This window comes from Phocoena phocoena, chromosome 1, assembly GCF_963924675.1.
Source record: "Phocoena phocoena chromosome 1, mPhoPho1.1, whole genome shotgun sequence".
Taxonomy (NCBI): Eukaryota; Metazoa; Chordata; class Mammalia; order Artiodactyla; family Phocoenidae; genus Phocoena; species Phocoena phocoena.
This window is the reverse complement of record NC_089219.1, coordinates 111,589,723-111,610,823: the sequence shown is the minus strand read 5'-3', so window position 1 is coordinate 111,610,823 and position 21,101 is coordinate 111,589,723. Positions and strand designations below refer to the sequence as shown.

General features: G+C 45.8%; 1 protein-coding gene across 1 annotated transcript in view; it reads right to left on the bottom strand.

Moving 5' to 3' along the window:
• INTS3 (integrator complex subunit 3) overlaps positions 1 to 20,725 on the bottom strand; it is a 37,859-nt gene extending 17,134 nt beyond the window's left edge. The window contains exons 1-7 of the mRNA XM_065873497.1: positions 20,573 to 20,725; positions 12,591 to 12,674; positions 11,533 to 11,616; positions 4,491 to 4,604; positions 4,213 to 4,297; positions 2,793 to 2,859; positions 329 to 473 (exon numbers count right to left, since the gene is read on the bottom strand). Coding sequence (XP_065729569.1) covers positions 329 to 473; positions 2,793 to 2,859; positions 4,213 to 4,297; positions 4,491 to 4,604; positions 11,533 to 11,616; positions 12,591 to 12,674; positions 20,573 to 20,725 — 732 coding nt within the window. The remainder of the gene's footprint in view (positions 1 to 328; positions 474 to 2,792; positions 2,860 to 4,212; positions 4,298 to 4,490; positions 4,605 to 11,532; positions 11,617 to 12,590; positions 12,675 to 20,572) is intronic.
• Positions 20,726 to 21,101: the final 376 nt, after the last annotated feature.

The following is a 21,101-nucleotide window of genomic DNA, read 5'->3' as shown; positions in this document are numbered from 1 at the left end:
GCGGTACGCGGGCCTCTCACTATTGTGGCCTCTCCCGTTGCGGAGCCTGCAGGCTCTGTGGCCATGGCTCACGGGCGCAGCCGCTCCGCGGCATATGGGATCTTCCCGGACCGGGGCACGAACCCGTGTCCCCTACATCGGCAGGCGGACTCTCAACCACTGCGCCACCAGGGAAGCCCCCTAATCTGTCTTAGACTGATGAAAAAACAACCGACCTTGAACCACCTCCATCTCTCTAACACAACACCTCTGACCCCAGGTCACCACACAGAACAGAAAGAGGTGTCCCATCCTGGGTTTCACTTCCCCACACTGTTTTTGTCCTCACCCGCTCCCGAAGCAGTGAGATGCAGAAGTCCACCTCCTTCTGCCGCAGGGCCTGCAGCTGGGCGGTCCCATGGTGGTCCACGATGAGGCGGAGGTATGTGTAAACAGCCATGGCAATGAGGATGCTGCTCTTCAATACCCATTCCCTGCAGGGAGGGAAGACACTGGCACCTGTACTCCGTCTAGACCCTCCCAATTCACCCCCACACTTGGCTCCAGTGCCTCACAGATGTTTGATGACTAGCACTGGGAGTAAGTTTTTGGTTCCTTAATTGGCCGCTCCTGCTGTCGTTAACTATCTTGGACTATTAACTGGCTAAGGTAGGGACAACTTCCTCCCACTCTACCAAGTGCCCGATAAAGGTTAAGTGCTAAATAAAAGCAATCTCTCTACCACGTAAGAACTTAGCTTCCAATAAAATAATTTTGTTTTTGTTGACTCCGTCACTCAAACATTAACTGAGTGCCTATCGTGTGCCAAGCACTGTCGAGGTACAAGGGACAGAGATAAGCCAGAGCTTCTGCCTGGCTCAGACTACAAAGAAAAAGGTTCGGAAGTGTCCCTCAGTCAGTGGTCCGTAAAGTGTGGCCCAAGGACCTCTGGGGATTACCAAGACCCTTTCAGGACCCTGGAGATTTCAGAACACACTGCGTCAGCTTGTCATTAGCAGCCCACCATGTCACAAACCTTCCCCTGGCTTGCTCTCTAGCCACTGATCCCACACTCCCAGTCAATGAGTCACCTGCCTTAAATCATAACCTGAAAAGAAGAACGAGATTTTGGATAGCAAACCTGTTTTCTCGCGAGTTTTAGACGTTCCCTGAGGAAAGGGGGAAATGAAAGAGTTGTGCGTTCCCTGCTGCTTGAAAAGGGGTGTTAAGACACAGTGGGGAGATTACAAAGACTCCAATGCTGGCTCAAAGCACCAAAACTGGGGAGCTGTCTCCCCCAAGCAAGTAGTTTTTAAGGGCTTTGGCACCCCTGCTGGAAGGCAGGGAACCAGAGGAAGAAGACAGGGAGTTTAATTAATCCAACCAGGCAACATCCTGATTCCGGAAAAGTGCTCAAGCCACCTAATTAAGAGACTCTGGCCTTTTCCTTTCACAGAATGAAAGCAGCAGCCAAGGACACAGGGATGGGTCTCCCTCCCACACCTGCTATCTTTTAATTCCATAGCCCTAGAAACACTTGGGAAGGAGTGACAGGGAAGGTGTGGAAGAGGACAGTTTTAAACTTCGAGGGACTCACTTGCATCAAAGGATGTGAGTTTTTTGGAGGGCAGGAGAAAAGGGAGGGCAGTTATCTGACACCGGTACACTAAGACTGCACTCTAACTGCCCAAATGAGCGGAATTCTGCTTTAAGGTATGGGAACAGGAGGTATCTGGCACCAGGGACAAAATGAGAAAAATCACTTTTTAGGAAGGTTTGCTAGTGATGAATGTAACTGAATCCTGGGATGGGATAATGAACAGAAAGAGAGATGAAAGTGAAACCCTCTGACCCAGGGCGTTAGGAAGGTACAGCGACCTAAGAGAAGCAGAGACCTGGTAAGAAACCACTAGGATCTCATGTGCTGTGTGCTGGTACCAAAGACGGAAGAAGTGCCGCCAGCCGCACCTGCAGCTGCGCATCCAGGCCCAGGGCACTAGGTGGCACTGCTCGGCAGACCTGGCACAGCTTTCAAGCTCCGGCAGAGCACAGAACACAGCCACCTCTTTCACAAGTGTGAATAAGGGAGGAGGTCCATTCTTCTAAACCATCGGAAATATGGAGGTTATCAGCCCTCTCAATCACGTGACTACTCTGGTGTCCTCTCCCAGAATAGACTCTGAAATCGAGCAACAGGAAGACTGAGGCCACAGGACTCACAGGTAGGCCTCACCCCCAAACAAGTTCATATATTGAACAGCCCTCATATTTTCTGGTCCTTTACTTTGATGGGGAAGGGAAAGAATCAGCTGGAAAGCCTCATGCCCTCTGCACCACTGGTCTCAGTGGCCTCCTCACTCCCACCACTGCCTGTGCCACTTCAACAAAAGGGGGGCATGGGTAGGATGGATAGTCTTGGAAGGGAGAAAAGGGGTACCTGCCAGGCCTGGGTGGCTGGCTGGCCCTACTCTGCTGAGCTCATTCTCCCCCACCTCCCCCCAAAAGATAAACATTCCATGGAGGTCTGGATCAAAAATAAACCCTTATCAGATGAAACGAGTTTTTCCTGGGCTCCGAGAGATTTTAGCAAAGACCTTCTTTCCCACTCCTTCATCCCTGGGCCATACCATGGCATTAATTCCTTCACTTGCCACCAATACACTGGTCTCTCCCTCCCCCACCTCATCCCCTCTAACCTAAGGTGTTCTTGGGCCACTAACAGTCCTCACACAACCCTTGCATCCCCATTCCCCACACTCACACCCACTGAGGCCATATCTGGCTCTTGCCCCACCCTTCACGATAGACTCTACCTCTGCTCCATCAGGATATCCAGAACACTCTCTGCCAACCAGATATTTTTTGCCGTAACATCCCCACCTGATCAAAGGGGGAGAAAACAGAGAATCAGAATGGCTCTGATTAGTGACTCAGCTAATCCAGTACACTTCTTCACCATCCTACTGGTCCATCCCTAACTGTTATCCCATTACTGATGTTCTGAGTGCTGGAAAGACTGTCTTCTGTTCTGCAACACTTTAAAGTTTCCCCCTTTGACTCCAGAGAGAAGGGAAGGGAAGGTTTGGAATTTTTCCAGAAACCAAAACTGCTACTTTTCCATAGACAGGGGGTTGGAATGGGAATACTTTGACCCCTGAAAGGGAATGTCTGGGAAGGAGATATGAAAAGCCCATGCTTGGAAAGAAAGGATGGTATTTCAGACAGGGCCTGAGAAGTGCAGGTGGCTAGCAAGAGCTGCGGTCCAGCCACTGGATGTCCCAAATCCTGTGTCAGGCTCATAACAGGCCAAGGGTTTCTTGCTTCCAGGTATCACAGTCTTGAGTGCTTGCTATGAAACTTCCTGGGGCTGAATTAAACATTCAGTAATGCCAGACCAAAGTCTTAGGATGAGAAGTGGGGACTCCCTATTTGGGAGAAGCCAAACAGGGAAGAAAGTACCAGCAGAGTGGATAAAAACAGCCAGCACAACAATGCTATGCCTTGCCCCAGGTCCTAATTTAAAAATTCCATGTTCACAGAGTCACACATCACATAGATTAAGGTTTATACACATCACAACAGGAGCATCAGTGTTGTACAAAATCCTGAAGAGGAAGCAAAGAACCAAGGGGCAATGGTGAGATAGAGAGGCAGGGTCATTTTTAAACAAACACATGTAATTTTGGGAATAGAAGTAGCAGGGGCAGGCCTCTTGGATATTCAGTGGCTCAGACAGATGTCACTGATGCCAAGAAGATAACAAAACCTAAATGTCAGGGTCTGTTCTGTGACACAGTTCGTCCCTCAAACTGGCCCCAAGTGTTCAGAACATTGAGATGGAGCCAGAGAAGATGCCTGGGTTTCTGAAAGTACAGTGTGATGAGAACCAATTATTTTGCCCTTACTTCTCTCCCCATTCCTTCCAGATTCTTCCTGATCCAATATGCCACGAAACCCCAGAATGAGGACTGGTTACAATAGGTCAACTATTTTATACCAGGCCTCGAGTTTGGCAGGAAGGAAAAGGAGGCAAGACTTATTGCTTCAAAAGGCCCCCAGTAATTTTTCAATTTCTTTCTGCAACATACGTGGCCAGAAGATGCCTGGGTCAAAAGGAAAGAGTCTAAGCAATCCAGGAATCAAGTCCCTCAGGTACTTAATCATTCTCCATTGCCTGGATTTACGCTCTGGGCTGCTCTCCTTTCTTCTTTACGTTCTTGCCATCCAACTCACCGGCAATCTGCTTCATGAATGTCATGCAAACACCATCGGCTCCCAGAACCCCACTCTTCACTAGTTCCCGTACCAACCACACCAACTAAAGGAGAGAGGAAAAGACAGATGAAGAGAAAGTCCTGTGAATTTGAGAAAGGGGCTAATCCAATCACATTAGAATTTAGGTGTACAAAGGTAGTGGTATGTTACCCCCGATTCCTCCTTCCCTTCCCCTTAGGAGAGGATCCATTCTGTTAAGTCTCTGAGCTGGATCTCTCTTTTCTTTCTGGCCTTACCTGAGTACGGCAGGTATCCTGCAACTTCAAGTACTTCTCCATAAGTATCTGGTTGATTTTATTCAGGACAATATTCATGCCGTCACGACTCACCAGAGCCAAGTCCCGGTAACACTGTGAGAAGTGAGGTTTGTGAGCAGCCAGCAAGCTGAGGACAGGCTCCTGATCCCACTCATTGTGGGCCCCCTGCCCCCTGGCCTCTCCAACTTGAATACCACCAATGCGATATGAGTGGCAATGAAAGACTTTCCACTCTGGAAGGCAGCTATGTTCACCACTGTACCACCAACGCAAAGACTTTCCACTCTGGATGCCATCCTTCCACCCAAGCCTACCCCCTGCTCCTTCACATAGGGTGGGGAAAAGGGACTGACCTATTCTAATAAGGCAGAAAAGCCTGCTAAGAAAGGCTCCCTGTCCCCTACCTCCCTTCTTAGGAAGCGTCACACTGTTTGATGCCACCAGCTGAGCAAAACAGGTGGAGGCCATCTGCTTTTCATCTGCCAGTAAAAGGTCACTGCAGAATGGGTTTGGTTGAATAGCTTGGAAAGGATCTCAAAGAGATTTTTAGACTTGTATTGACACAGCCAGATGAAGTAAAAGGCTAGGAGTATTAAGGAAAGAGGCTTCAGAGACCATGACCCCGGAAAGAAAGGGCAGAACCAAACCAAACTTCCTTAACTAAACACCTTTCTACTTTTCTCTGGGCTGCCCTTTGCTTCTGCCAAGTATTAAAAAAGGAGGGGTTTTAAGCACACCCAACTCTGGGGGAGGTGAGGGAAGGCATGCCAATTTCCTCTGAGAGCTCTTGTTTCTCTTCCCGCTAGAGCTTTTCTCACCCTGTCTCTCTACAGAGACCAGACTCCTGGAGGACCATCTTAGGGGACCTCATTAGCAAGCTCCTTAGCCTGCTGAGTTCTACGCTGTCCGGGTCTCAGCACAAAGGGTAAAATTTAGATAGGCAGTATCCCACAACCTTAGAAGGCCAGTAGCAAGGACAGCATCAACAATAATAGTAATTATAATAGGGAACATGCATTGGCATTGTGCACAAACTTTATACTCTCTTTATTGCATTTGAATCACATAATCACCCTATTTATTAACATCTCTGTTTTTACAGATGAGGAAACAGGCACAGAGAGGTTAAAGTGATTTGCCCCAGGTCACATTAGAGATAAAAGGAAGATTCAAGTCCCAGCACTGCAACTCTACACTCCATGCTCTTAACCACCCCATACCACCGTTAGAAATAACTAAAAGGAAACGAGGCTGCTGGGGATGTAGGTAAGTGTTTAGAGTGGCTTTTTGACTACTACATTTCTAAACTCGTTCATCCTAAGCATTCAAGAGAGAAGTGCTGATATTCCTCAAGATCCCTGCTCCCTGGCCTTGGTGTGTCTAGGGACTCCTAAGAGATTAGCTATTGCTACTTCCACTTCCTCTACTGTCCTTAAGCCAAAACAAGCTATCTGATAAAAATACGAACACTTAGAGATTCCCCCATGTGCCATAAACTTTTCAAATCCAAAGGAGAATTTGATTATCCTCTGAATGCATCTGCAGAAGGAGGGCTGGGAGATCAACAGTACAAGCAAGGGAACAAGAAAGAGATAAGAGAACCCAGTGACCTACTGCCAAGTGCCAGTCAGTAAATGTGGTTCAGCCCTGGAGCCTCCCCTGGAGGAGTGAGTGACAGGATGGGCAGAGGACTGAGGGAAGCAGAGGCAGAAGGGAAACCTATGTCAGGCCAAAGATAGAGACACTACTAATTAGTAGTGGAGGAGCAGAGAGGAGAACAGAGAGGAGCCCTGTCTGTTCAAAACAAAAGCAGAAATCCCAGAAATGCAGAAGAGACCCAGGACAGGGAAGGAGGACAGCCCCTCAGGAGACATAGGGTCAGATGAAGCAAGCAGATTCTGTCTGCCTAATTCCATGCTCCATCTGGGACCTTATCAACCACAACTGCTGGTAACACATGGCAGCTCATAGTACCAGGAGTATCATATTCCTGATGCTGCAGTTGTCCCTCCAAACTCTGTGCCAGTTTGCTGCCTGGCTTGGAAGATAAGTAGATGGGGAAAAAAACTCAGTGGGAAACAGAGAAGAGGTATTCTCTCAAAAGAAAAGAGAGGTGACAGAGAATGGTGCTGAGGTAGCATATCTGTCCTGTGTTGGGAGTAGTGATATTCCAGCCTAGGCCCTCATAAACCCCAGCTTTCTTTCTGGAGCTGCCTGCTGAGAGAAGCATGAACCAAGAACTGCCAGGGCCTGGACTTGACCTTTGATGAAGAGGGAACTTGGCATCGATGTTAAACCCTTTCCTATCACCTGTATCTACTGACAGCGAGAGGCTGCGCAGAAACTAAGGCCTCCAGCTTAGCCTCCCACCACATTGCAGTCCCCCAGCCAGGCCTGCTCCCAGCTATTCAGTTCAGACATCAAATAGGAAATAAACTCAAAGAATATAAACACAAGAGCTGCCAACGCAAGTTAAGAAGGTAGAACTGGAACAAGATCCACGCCATGCATGTTCCACTCTCCACCAATACCTGACTGCTCTCTCCTTAACTAAGTTCTCGTGTTTAGCTCCACCTACTAAGAAGTCCCAGAGAGCTGGTCCTAACTCTTTGAACCTGCCTGCCACCACTGACAGCGGCTGCTCAGCTCATGCCTTCCCAGAGCAGGTTTCTGATGTGTTCAAGACTCAGTTTCCACTACCACCTTCTCCAGCATCCCCACCTCCCACCTCTCAGGCCATGGAGATGTAGGAACAGCAGAATCTCCAACCCACCCTGAGGTTTCTGTTCCAGTGACAGAATTAACTCCAAATAAACCCTTAGGAAACACTCCCCTTGTTTTTTGTTTTAACATCTTTATTGGAGTATAATTGCTTTACAGTGGTGTGTTAGTTTCTGCTTTACAACGAAATGAATCAGTTATATATATATACGTATGTTCCCATCTCTTCCCTCTTGCGTCTCCCTCCCTCCCACCCTCCCTATCGCACCCCTCTAGGCGGTCACAAAGCACTGAGCTGATCTCCCTGTGCTATGCAGCTGCTTCCCACTAGCTATCTACCTTAAGTTTGGTAGTGTATATATGTCCATGCCTCTCTCTCGCTTTGTCACAGCTTACCCTTCCCCCTCCCCATATCCTCAAGTCCATTCTCTAGTAGGTCTGTGTCTTTATTCCTGTTTTACCCCTAGGTTCTTCATGACATTTTTTTCCTTAAATTCCATATATATATATGTTAGCATATGGTATTTGTCTCTCTCTTTCTGACTTACTTCACTCTGTATGACAGACTCTAGGTCTATCCACATCATTACAAATAGCTCAATTTCGTTTCTTTTTATAGCTGAGTAATATTCCATTGTATATATGTGCCACATCTTCTTTATCCATTCATCCAATGATGGACACTTAGGTTGTTTCCATCTCTGGGCTATTGTAAATAGAGCTGCAATGAACATTTTGGGACATGACTCTTTTTGAATTATGGTTTTCTCAGGGTATATGCCCAGTAGTGGGATTGCTGGGTCATATGGTAGTTTTATTTGTAGTTTTTTAAGGAACCTCCCACTCCCCTTGTTTTAAGCTGAAGCCTTAAACAATGCATTAGGATCAGTCCTCATCAGTAACTCCTACCTAAAACTTTTGCAGTACAGAAAGTACTTTGTAAGATAATCACCCTTTTAGGGAGAAGGATTAAAGCAGTAAGACGTCACAGATTCTTCCACCATACTCTGACCTGGCTCAAGGCCTCTGAATGAGTCAGTACCTGATAGTTCCTCACTTGCCTAAAACTGTATCCTCCTGGGCTTCCCTGGTGGCGCAGTGGTTGAGAGTCCGCCTGCCGATGCAGGGGACACGGGTTCGTGCCCCGGTCTGGGAAGATCCCACATGCCGCGGAGTAGCTGGGCCCGTGAGCCATGGCTGCTGAGCCTGCGCGTCCGGAGCCTGTGCTCCGCAACGGGAGAGGCCACAACAGTGAGAGGCCCGCATACCGCAAAAAACAAAAAACAACAACAAAAAAACTGTATCCTCCTAAGTCCTGTCTCCACCCGCTTTGTCTGAAAAGGCCTGACCTGGGGGCCTGTCAGCCTAGGAGGCTCCTAGGTAGGGGATGTACTTGGAAACCTCCAGCATGTGCACATAATCCTGGTGCAGCTATCAACCAACTATGAGACCCAAGGTGAGGGCCTGGGGCCACCCTCATGGGGCTGTCGTAGAGTAGAAAGAAGACAAGGTGGGTACTCTAGTTCCTTGTCATGTCTGGATGGCCAAATTCATGACATAATAAGCATTTATAACGCACAGCTCTGTGGCCTCTCACTGCCAGGTCAGGCAAAGAGCTAGAAATACTACAGGGCCCTGCCCCCTTCACTGAAGTTTACTGATGTACCCTAGCTGATTCAGATCTCACCTGAAACACAAATAAAACCAGCGGGCCAGATGAATTTGCACTAAGATGACTAAATAAGATTTTAATTGTATGTATAAAAACCCACCACGTGAGAGAAAACTAAACCTTAACCCCAACCCTTCACCGCCATCTTTGCCAACACTTTCTTTAAAATAGAGGGGCTAGGCTGGATCACATTACTGGTTAACAACAGTAGATTGGAAACATTCATTTGTCTTCAAGGATCTCGATGATAAATTCAGTATGAAAATGAAATGCTAAATTTTTTTTTAAAGATGTTTTTGATGTGAACCATTTTTAAAGTCTTTATTGAATTTGTTACAATATTGCTTCCGCGAGGCATGAGGGATCTCCACTCCCCGACCAGGGATCGAACCTGCACCCCCTGCATTGGAAGGCGAAGTCTTAGCCACTGAACCACCAGGGAAGTCCCTGAAATGCCAATTTAACTCAACAATGTCCCAGCCCAGAAATGGCCTGGGAAACCAAGGGCATTGGTTCCCAAGGCCATTCACCAACTTGTGAATGCTTGCTACCCTACCACCCACCCTCACCCCAGATCCTGCTCCAGTTGGCATCAGGAGTACAAATACATCAGGTTGCCACGCCCGTAAGTCCTTCCCCTGAGGTTAATTCCAACAGCTAGGCCAGGGGACCATGGGCATCCATCCTTGTCCTTGGGAATGATTTTCCCTTGGTTTTCCTTGAACAAACGACAATATGTCTGATCTCCAGGTTTCTTACAGGTACACTGGGAGTGGTTTGGGGGAAGAGAACAAAGCCACCAGTTTCACATGGGTTTTTGAGAGGATTATATGAAATGTGTCTGGGACTTCCCTGGTGGTCCAGTGATAAAGAATCCACCTTCCAGGAGGGAAGGGGAAGCTGGGGCAAAGTGAGAGAGTAGTACTGACATATATACACTACCAAATGTAAAATGGATGGCTAGTGGGAAGCTGTTGCATAGCACAGGGAGATCAGCTCGATGCTTTGTGACAACCTAGAGGGTGGGATAGTGAGGGTGGAAAGGAGGCGCAAGAGGTAGGGGATATGGGGATATATGTATACATATAGCTGATTCACTTTGTTCTGCAGCAGAAACTAACACAACATTGTAAAGCAATTATACTCCAATAAAGATATTAAAAAAAAAAAAAAATCCGCCTTCCAATGCAGGGGACACAGGTTTAATCCCTGGTCCGGGAGCTAAGATCCCACATGCCGCAGGGCAACTAAGCCTGCGCGCCACAACTACTGAGTTGGAGGGCCTCAACTAGAGAAGAGAAAACCCGCATGCCACAACTAGAGAGAAGCCCGTGCACCACAATGAAGATCCCATGTGCCGCAATGAAGACCAGACACAGCCAAGAAAAAACAAATAAATAAATGAAATGTGTCTGGATAGAGCCGAACACAATGCTGGACACAGAGCATGTTTGTTTCCTTCCACACTCCTTTTGTTCAAGGAAGGGGCAAGGAGAACAGTGAATTCCCCCTCTCCAAGCTCTTCTCTGTCAGTGTCATGCAGTTAATGCCAGATACCAGACATATGTTTCTAAACCATCATGCAAGATTCAAGGACAAAGAAAGTGGAAATCTAGAGAGGCAAAAGACAGGATTTTCCTCCTTTCTTATAGAAAGAATGGAATCCAAAGAGATCATCCTGCTCAGTCCCTCGCCTCAGGAAGGACTTCTCTTAAACCATTCCATATAAAAGAGACTCCTCTATTTGTGAAGAACCCCAAACTAGTTTTCATACGGTATTCCTCAGGAAGTCTGACTCCAGTGTACTCTTTTTTTTTTTTCCCAGTGTACTCTTAATCACTACATTATTACTGCCTCACCTAACATTAAGCTGTCTTACTTATTTATTTATTTATCTATCTACCTATCTATCTATTTATCTATTGGCTGCCCTGCGTGGCTTTCAGGAACCTGGGCCACGGCAGTGAAAGCCCGGAATCCTAACCACTAGGCCACCAGGGAACTCCCAAGCTGTCTAATTTAAATCCTACTTGCTGCAATGTTAAACCTGGTTTCTGTTCACCTGCACTGATAAAACCTGCAAACTACAAGTCACGCTCTTCTGGATAAGAACTCTCAACAGACTTGCTTATATTTGTGCTCTTCTCTGGATTAAATCCCACCTCTTTTAGCCTTGACTCATAAATCTACAATTTTTTTTTAAGTCTTTATTGAATTTGTTACAATATTGCTTCTGTTTTATGTTTTGGTTTTTTGGCTGCCAGGCATGTGGGATCTCAGCTCCCGGCCCAGGGATCCAACCCACACACCCTGCATTGGAAGGTGCAGTCTCAATCACTGGACCGCCGGGGAAGCCCCTAAGTCTACAATTTAAAACTCTTTAAATGCTTTTTCACACTCACAACTGCCTTTTCTTGCCTTTTAGCTTCAGAATCTGGAAAAAGAGAAAGGACTTTAGTCAGAGTGACCAATTTACTGAGTGAAAAGGGAGTTGCAACTATATTTGGAGGACAAGATGATCTAGCCCTGGTCAAAGGGTGTGGTACTATTCCAGTTAAACCATAAGTTCTACCATATTCTCAGATCATATCTGAGAAGGGAGTGTGGGTCCAGAGAAGGGAGTCTTACCTTCTGGGCTTGGGCAGGTTCGGTGAGGACAAGCGTGAAGAGGCCCAGGCAGATTTCCTCGTGCTGTGGGGGGCCTTTGCATACCTGGGATATGAGGAAAAAAAAACTAGTTGTCACTCACAGGAGAGAAGTTCTTGAGCACAGCTGCTCCCAGAAAATTTGGGACTCTTGAGTGACCTGCAAAGGAGAATCATCAACTCTTAAATCTGATGATTCCCTTCTCCTAAAAGTGATGGGGCATCTGTTTTAGGAGAGAGGTGGAGGGAAAGGATGGACCCATACTGCTTTCTCCGAGGCTTGATGAAGGATAGAGGCAGAAAATAAAGAGTGTTTAAAATGAGAAAAAAAAACAAAACCCAACTCTACACCTTTACCAGACCTTAACAGCCTTTGGTAGAAAGGGAGCTACAAAGAGTCACTCATGGATTAACAAGTGCACCTATCAAGTCAAGACCTTGGGCAAATCACTGAACCCCTGATATTTGTAAGGTGAAGACATAATAAGAATAATTACTACTAATAAGTAAGAAATATTTACTGAACATTCACTATGTGCTAGAAACTACTCTAAATCCTTTACATGTATTACTTTGAATCCTTTCAACCTCACAGACTGATTAAGAAATGTAAAAGATCAAATATGTGAGAATGATTTACAAAGAAAAAAGCCACCACAGAACTATGAGTTATTTTTTAAAGTTGTTATTCAAAGACACCTAAGGCTCCAACAGATGGGATTCCCACATTAAGAAAGAAAGAGAGGAGAGGGGGCTGGTGGTGGGATGAACTGGGAGATTGGGACTGACATATATATACTAATATATATAAAATAGATAACTAATAAGAACCTGCTGTATAAAAAGTACATAAATAAATAAAAGAAAGAAAGAGAGGAGTTGGGAAGCCTGGTTCAGGAAACCAAGACCTTAACTTCAACCTCCTAGTTCTTAACCACTGAAGTCTTTCCATCTTTTTTTTTTTTTTCTTTCCATCTTTTTGATCATGTCTGAAAGCTTTCAAAGAAGCAGAAATGGGTACGGGGAGAGTATTATACTCACGTAGGCATTGAGGGCGTCATTGGCCTCTCTCTCTGAGACCCCAGTAGTCATCGATGTCACAATGCTCATACATCTTTCCAACCTCTGTGAAGGGGTGAGAAAAAATTCAGAATGCTCCATACCACCACCTGTGATGTATTTCTGGCCCCCAATAAAGCTTTTTAAAAATTTAAATCTCATCACGTCTCTAGACCTAACTAGCAGTTTACAAGTCAAGTCACCATGAGGATATAATCAGCAAAGTCCAGAATGTGTAAATCATGACAGGCTTCCTGATTTCTTTAACATTTAATATGCAAGGAAAAAAGCAGGGAGGGAGAACCCCATGTATTAAAAGAAGCTTAAGGGAATTCCCTGGCAGTCCAGTGGTTAGGATTCTGTGCTTTCACTGCCGGGGCCTGGGTTCGATCCCTGGTAGGGGAACTAAGATCCCACAAACCACGAGGTGTGGCCAAAAAAAAAAAGAGGCTTAAGATTTCAACCCATTGAATAAAATAAGAATCCATGAGTCTGTGCTGATAGATATGTACATACATGATAAATAAAGAAGGGAAAGCTCTTCCTTACAGTGGAATGCCAACTAAAAATGCAGAAGGAATGACAGGAATAATAATTGATTCAGGCAAATATCATCAATGAGTGCTAAAACCAGAGGCAAAACTTTCACAAGAGAATATTTACATAGGTTCAAAATACTAATTACAAAGAGAAAATAACTGTAGGAAATCCTGAAGGATACCACCTTAACCAAGTGATCAGAGTTAATATCCCAAATAACAAGACAGACTGACAGCTGACATACGCGCCTCTGATATGGTACACTGAAAGGGCTAAACATCACTTCTATGGTTTTCTTGCCCAAAATGAATAATCTCAGTCTAATCATGAAGAAATTTTGACAACCCAAATTGAGAGAGATTTATAAAATAACTGGCCTGTCAAAGTGTTTAAGGTGAAGGACAGAGATAGGACAAAGAATTAAAGAGACAGTACACCTAAATGCAATGTGTGAGCCTGGACTGCTATAATGGACATCATTGGGACAACTGGTAAAATATGAATATGTACTACAAGAGTAACGTATCGGGCTTCCCTGGTGGCGCAGTGGTTGAGAGTCCGCCTGCCGGTGCAGGGGACACGGGTTCGTGCTCCGGTCCGGGAAGATCCCACATGCCGCGGAGCGGCTGGGCCTGTGAGCCATGGCCGCTGAGCCTGCGCTCTGCAATAGGAGAGGCCACAACAGTGAGAGGCCCGCGTACCGCAAAAACAAAAATAAAACAGGTATTATGTAACAGAGGATCCTTGTTCTTAGGAAATACTCCCGGAAGTATTTAAATCTTAAGTGGCACTGCAGCTGCAACTTACTCTCAAAACGTTAAAATAATAACATGTATATAGAGATAATGAAAAAGTAAATGCAGCAAATGTTAACAATTGGTGAATCTGGGTGAAGAGTATATGAGAGTTCTATGTCTTACAATTTTTCTCTAAGCTTGAAATTATTTTAAAATACTTATTAAAAAATTAAAGGGATATATCAACTGAATGCAACAAATGTGTGATCCTTGTTTGATTACTGATCTGAAAAACCAATTATAAAAAGAATTTATGGGAATTTCCTGGTGGTCCAGTGGTTAGGACTCTGCACTTTCACTGTTGTGGGCCCAGGTTCAATCCCTGGTTGGGGAACTAAGATCCCGCCATGTCACAGGGCAAAAAAACAAAACAAAACAAAACAATAAAGCACCTGAGGAACTTAAGGAAAAAACCTTTAAAAAAAAATTTTATGAGACAGTCAGTTTGAACAATGAGTGTATTATTACATTGAGGAATTATTGTTAATATTTTTAGGTATGATACTGTGGCTATGTTAAAAAGAAAAAAGTCCATCTCTCACAGACATACATATGAAATATCTACAGATGAAACAATACAGCTTGGATTTGCTTCAAAATAATCCAGAGGAGACTAAAGGGAGATAAAACAAGATTGCCATGTACTGATAAGTACTGAAGCAGAGTGATGGCTCCAGGGTAATTATACTATTCTATTTTTTTATGTTTGAAATGTCCCTCCAAAAAGATAAAAACAAACTTTAAAATAAAAATGAGTGTAGGAAAGAAAAGGACTAATGAAGAACAAAAGGCCAAACTAAAACCTTCCTGGGTCTCTAGTCAAACAAAGGTGGGGAGAGCTGCATTAAAGTCCATCCAAGGACCGTTCTTAATTACAAAGGCTAACTCTAAGACAGCATGTGCTCAACCTTCTAAGGAGATCTTAAGTCACTGATCCTGTTCCAAAGCATTTAATACTAAACACTGAGAAAATATTGACAAAATGTATCTCATTTAAGTCAGTGAGCCTCTCCATTATTACCACCTAAACTACTTCCTGAGTCTCTTAAAATTTTATCTTGAGGATTAACCCCAAAACTGTTTAAGAAAGCCTCTTACCACCAATTCCCAGTGATAATGATGCTAGCAAAACAAGGACAAAGGCAGACAATTTACCTCCCCCAATCCTAAAGGTCATCACAAAACATCTTGTTGAGAACTACCACATTGTCAAGAACCGACAAATAAGGGCAACAGGAAAGAGGTCTAGGAATGAAAGACCATGTTTCTCCTTTGACCATCATCCTGAGTTTGCCTACATCCATCCCTACCTAAGAGCAAAGCAGAACTGAGTGTTAAGACAAGGAGCTCCCATAGCCACAAAAATTCAACCTAAATTAGGCCCAAAGCCACCCAGGTTTGACAACGTCACTACCCAGCATCAGGTCTGACTATCCTCCAAATTAGGTCAGATAAGCACGCTGAGCCTTAATCAACAGCACCTGTGTACTTGTGAAAAGGAGCTGTGAGATCACAGGAAAGCTGAGCTGTAAATCTCACAACCCACCTCTCCCACAAACTCTGAGATCCATCATTACCTAGCCCAGCTCCTATATGATAGGGGGAGGGAGGAAAAAAACCTCAGGTTGTATTTTCTCTTTTTAAATCTTATCCCTCTCCTCCTAAGATAGTTATCAATGACTGGAGGACCAGTTCCTCCAGTTGCTAAATCCAGGGTGTTCTTGCTGGGAGCTCTGGGAGGCCTTGCTTATCCGGCCTGGGTTAACAAACAGTTTCAGAGTGGAAGAAGACGGTGAGCAAGCAGCAGCACAGCATCCTAAAACCCTAGATATTACTTCCTACTAAAAGGAAGAAATCTCTGTTGAATCAACAGAGATGCGAGGGAAGTCAAAAGAGCAGCTGGCTGAGGAGCCAACTGACAAGCAAGGAAGAGAGGGTCCCTCCACCACTGGCAAGCCTTAGGCTAATCTTAGGTGAGTTACCTAAGTTACCAAGACTTATTTAATCCTTTACTTATAATACCCTGGTTTTCTTACCTGAAAAATAGAGACAAAGCCTATATCACAAGGTTGCTCTGAGGATTAAACAAGATAACATATGTGAAAGCACCTAGCAGGTAGCCTCAGTTGAATTAGACTCTATTCCATCTGTGAAAAAGCTCAGCGATCACACAACTAAGTCCATGAGGACCAGACCGCCCCCCAACGCCCCCTGCCACTACTTCTAATGGCATGCCCTCAAAGATCCCTGAAAACTGAGCCTTCCTACTATAGGACGTGGGTAAGTCCCTGACCAGGCTGCAAAGCTTCCTCTCCTACTTTTGCCTTCTATGAGAGAAGAGTAATGGGAGAGCAGAGGAGGCCTGATGGATGGACCCTGCACCAAGGTCCTCACACAAAGCTGGATACACAGCCCTATGGGCTGGCCTAGTTTCTAGCTGTGATGTAACACAGAGACCTTGGACTAAACCAGGTTTCTCTAGGCCCCTCCTCAATATTCTAAGCTCCACTCAGAGGCCTGAGTCAACTCTATGGGTCACTGCCCGGTCAAGAAATAAAAGTGGCCTCTTGGAACAGTGAGGCCCAGCTAAGGATGTAGAAAGTAGGAGAGTCCAGAATTTGGAGGTGTGGATAAAAGCAATGAGGAAAGAAATGTGAGGGTCAGTCCTTCCTAGGCAATAGAAGTATATAAAAGATGCTGCTCTTCCTGAACTACAGAAACTACTTTTCCAAACAGAGATGGGAGAACTAATTACAAATCATTCAGAATGACTGAAGGACCACATCCCCTCAAAGAGGGCTGCAGGAAGCCAGATCCCTACAATCAAGCAGCAGTACCCCTCTCCCCCCCAGTCTCCAGAGGCCCTTTGTAAAGATGGAATCACACACGCACCTGCCAACAAATGCTGGCAGAATGACTCTGTTCAGAGTAAGCCCTTCACAACGGCACCTCAGAGCTGAGTAAATATTTACCATCTCTAGGAGGTTCTAAAATAATTTTTCTAGTACTAAAATTACCTGACCATGGTTTCCATGACAGCAGCAGTAGATGGAGTGGGGGTGGAAAGAGGAAAGGTCTTCTAGTTTGCAAGTATACACCTGAAGCTGGAGACTGAAGTCTGAGGGTTGCTAACCTCTCAGTTTCCCCTCCCTCGGCCAGGTGAACATACAGTTTGTTAAAAACTGTATATTGGGCTTCCCTGGTGGCTCAGTGGTTAAGAATCTGCCTGCTAATGCAGGGGATACTGGTTCAAGCCCTGGTCTGGGAAGATCCCACATGCCACGGAGCAACTACGCCCGTGAGCCACAACTGCTGAGCCTGCGCATATGGAGTCTGTGCTCCGCAACAAGAGAGGCTGCGATAGTGAGAGGCCCGCGCACCGTGATGAAGAGTGGCCCCTGCTTGCCACAACTAGAGAAAGGCCTCGCACAGAAACGAAGACCCAACACAGCAAAAATTAATTAATTAATAAACTCCTACCCCCAACATCTTCCAAAAAAAAAAATCTGCCTACCAATGCAGGGGACACAGGTTTGAGGCCTGGTCTAGGAAGATCCCACATGCCGCGGAGCAACTAAGCCCGTGTGCCACAACTACTGAAGCCTGCGCTCTAGAGCCGGCAAGCCACAACTACTGAATCCCGCACGCCTAGAGCCTGTGCTCCACAACAAGAGAAGCCACTGCAATGAGAAGCCTGCGCACTGCAACAAAGAGTAGCCCCCGCTCGCCGCAACTAGAGAAAGCCTGCACGCAGCAACGAAGACCAATGCAGCTAAAAATAATTAATTAAAAAAAAAAAACCTGTGTATTAAATACTGCCCCTTTATGGGAAGTCAGTGGCCTTGAGGGACTAAAATCCAAAGGCTTAAGGAAAAGAAGATATGATCTGACCTACAAAATCCCCAAGGACCCACATTAGTAAAGAACTACTGAAGGAACTGGGTTCCAAGTATTCTACAACCAAGAGTCACTTTTATGTGAAATGAGAATTTAAGGGGAAAAAAATCAGAGATGACTCAAAGCCCATTCCCTGGAGAATCTTCACAGACTGGACGTGAATTACTCCTTGGAGAAAATCTGGAAGGGACATACCTCTAACCAAATGCAACCCTGAGACTTGTCCATAGCTTAAGAGGAAGTTCTAACTTGTTTGGGCCACAGCTTCTGCTTTTAGCCTGATTGCAAAGTGGACAGGGTCCTTCTCCACAGAGGAGTGACCGGGAGCTTTGAAGGCTTGTGAAACTAGGAGCTACATGTTTTAAACCCCTCCAATCTTTGGCACTATTTTCATCTCATTCCTCAAATCTGGATGGGGGTGGGCAAGAATTCCCCATTCAAAGAGAAGAACAGGGCCAAAGAGAAGAAAGGATACAACAAATGCTCCCTTGGGTAGAAGAGTCACAGTCCCTGCCTGGGATGCTCTTCACCAGTGCTTCATACTCCAGGCCTCTAAGGGGCTTTCCTCATCACTCCCAGCTGTAATGACTCCAGTCTCTTCACTACCCTCCCTGGGGTTTTGTTTTTACCTTTCTTGTGAGCGTATTAACTCAGTCTTCAGATGATAAGCTCTGGAAGGCAGGCCTTGGGTCTTCCTCATTCTATTTTCCTATCAGACTCAGCACAGAGTAAGTATATATCTGGTCAGGAAGCTACTGCCTCTGTATTCCTGGGCAATAGGTGGGCCTATGCTGGAAAATAACCAAGCCAGAACAAGCTGAGATCAGTCAACACCAGGTTTTGATAACTTCCGTGTGCAGAGATCTGTGCGGAGACCCAGAGGAAGAAACCAGTAAGTCTTGACCTTAGAGACACTCTGGTCTAGTGGCAACCACATACATGGGGATAAAAGCAGTGGCAAGACTTGTTGGAAAATTCAAATGCAAAGAACAAAGGGCAAAGAAGGAAAGAGGGGAGGCCGACACATTCTGGGAAACATCTACACCACAAAGGATATCAGGAAAAAAAGGAGACCCTCCCTCCCCCTTCTCTCTGGAAACAGTTTAAAGTTCACTCTCAAGACAGTCCAAAAAAGCAAGAAAATAAATGCTTCCTCTCTTTTGTGGTCCCCTTCTGCCATATCATTTCGCTTACTAGCAAACATATCACTACTCAGAAGAACAGGATGCTGTGGTACAAATTAGAGCAGGACGACCTTTCCAGCAATCAGGGTGGGGAATAAACCGTTTCGCCACCCTTGGGGTCTCTTCCCCTCTACCCAACTGGTGTAGGGATCAAAGGTAGTCAATGACTTTCTTGCTACAATTCTAGAGTTTCAGTGCTAGATAGAACACAGGGCTCAATAAATACTTTGACAGTGACAGTGGCCATTTCTAAAAACGCAGATAATTTAAATTACCAGGCAATCCTGGCAAAGTCACTTGTATTTATTTTGGGAATACATTACTTTTAGAAGTATTGTTTATGTTCCTAATTATATCTACCTTAGCTGATAAAAACAACAGCAGAAAACAAACTTTGATTCATCTAAATGCACACAGAATTATGGGGGAGAAGCATGATGGGAAGCCAGCTGGTCTGTGAACAGACACTTGCGATGGATAATTCACAAAGCTGCTATCCAGCCGTTCCTTGATTCACAAAGCTTTTTTGCATGTATGTTCCACCATTTTGTATCTGCGGCAACATTTTTTTCAAATTTAAACTATGAACTCCACCTATCTGCTTGACCACCCTCTAACATCTGATACAGAGCAGTGACAAAGTCAGAAGCAGGGAAATGGCCAGTGAAGAGCCAGAGCCTAATAATTTACTCATCCTGTCCCTGGATAACCACTAAATTGAATGCATTAGGTCTTACAAACAGTCCAGCAATCATGTCCCACTTTTGGGTCTCATATTTCTAAGTATGTCTTTTCATGTATAGCAGTGGAAAGGGATAAATGATCAACTCTGGATTGTCAGGGACAGGGCAAGAGGAACAAGTCGGGGAGGGTCGAGTCAATTATTCAGTAGTCTAAAATCCCCATTCAGGCCCACTGCATCGCCTCACCCTACTCTCTTTCTCAGCATCTATGTGTTCTCTCCTTTGTGTGTGTGCTATCTGGTTCTGAAGGAGTCCCCTAGGTCCCATTCACCCCGCACCTCACCCCACTACCTAACAAAACACAACTCACTTTTCCTTAAGTCCTCACTCATTCTCAATGCCCAGTTAACATCACCGGCAATTGATGGTGTCTACATGAAGTCAATACTATCTAACGGGAGGGTCCACGGTCTACTGCAAGCTCCTATCAGCCCCCCAGACACCTACACATACATACGTTACCTCTCAACTCAATGTATGACCTAAGATGAAACAGGGTAAATATTAATAATAGCTGTGGCCTGTAATGGGAAAGGAACGTCAAAGATAAATTCAGTTGATCTGGATGCTGTATCCCTTCCTCATCAACACCCCCCCACCATTTTCACACTAGTAGCTGCTGTTTCGACCTGTCCAGGAAGTTGGCCCACACTTCCTCCTTCACAAGCAGGAAGTCTGTAGCAGTGTTTGTGCTGTCTTAGAAAACACGTGAAGGCCTCCTCCCCCACCCCCACCCCGTATTCGCTCCAGTTTCCCTCCTCAACCCCATTTCTTAACTCCCTTCCCCACCCCCCCACACCTACCTCCTCTAACTCATCCTTGGCATCCAAACTGGTTGCAAGTAGCAGCCTCCCCCCTCCTGGGGCTCCTGCTCCCGCTCCTCCTCCACCTCCCGCTGCTCCCGAAGCAGCTGCTGCTGCTGCTGCTGCCGCCCCCTTTCCCTTCTGTAACTCCATGGCTGCAGCCGGGAGACGGGAAAAGGCCAGGGAGTGGATGGATGGGAAGTCCTAGAAAGGGGGAATTGGGGATTGCCAGGGACTGGGGGGAAAGAGGGACAAGTGGGGGAGGGGAAGGAAAGGTTCCCTGGCCTCTCCACTCCTCCCTCCTCTCCGAAGGGCCGCTCCCGTGCAGGAGGCAAGGCAGACGGGCCTCCAGGTCCTGCCTCTGGAGTGGCAGTGCTGAGGAAACACCGTTAGCTCTTAAGTATGCTGGGGTAAGGGTCTGCACCCGTACAGGAAGGGTAGGAGAGGCTTCTGTCCCTGAATAAGTGGAAGAGGAGCCCTTTCTGGCTTCTGACCCTAAGAGAAGCAGAGAAAACCCTAAGTTTCTGCC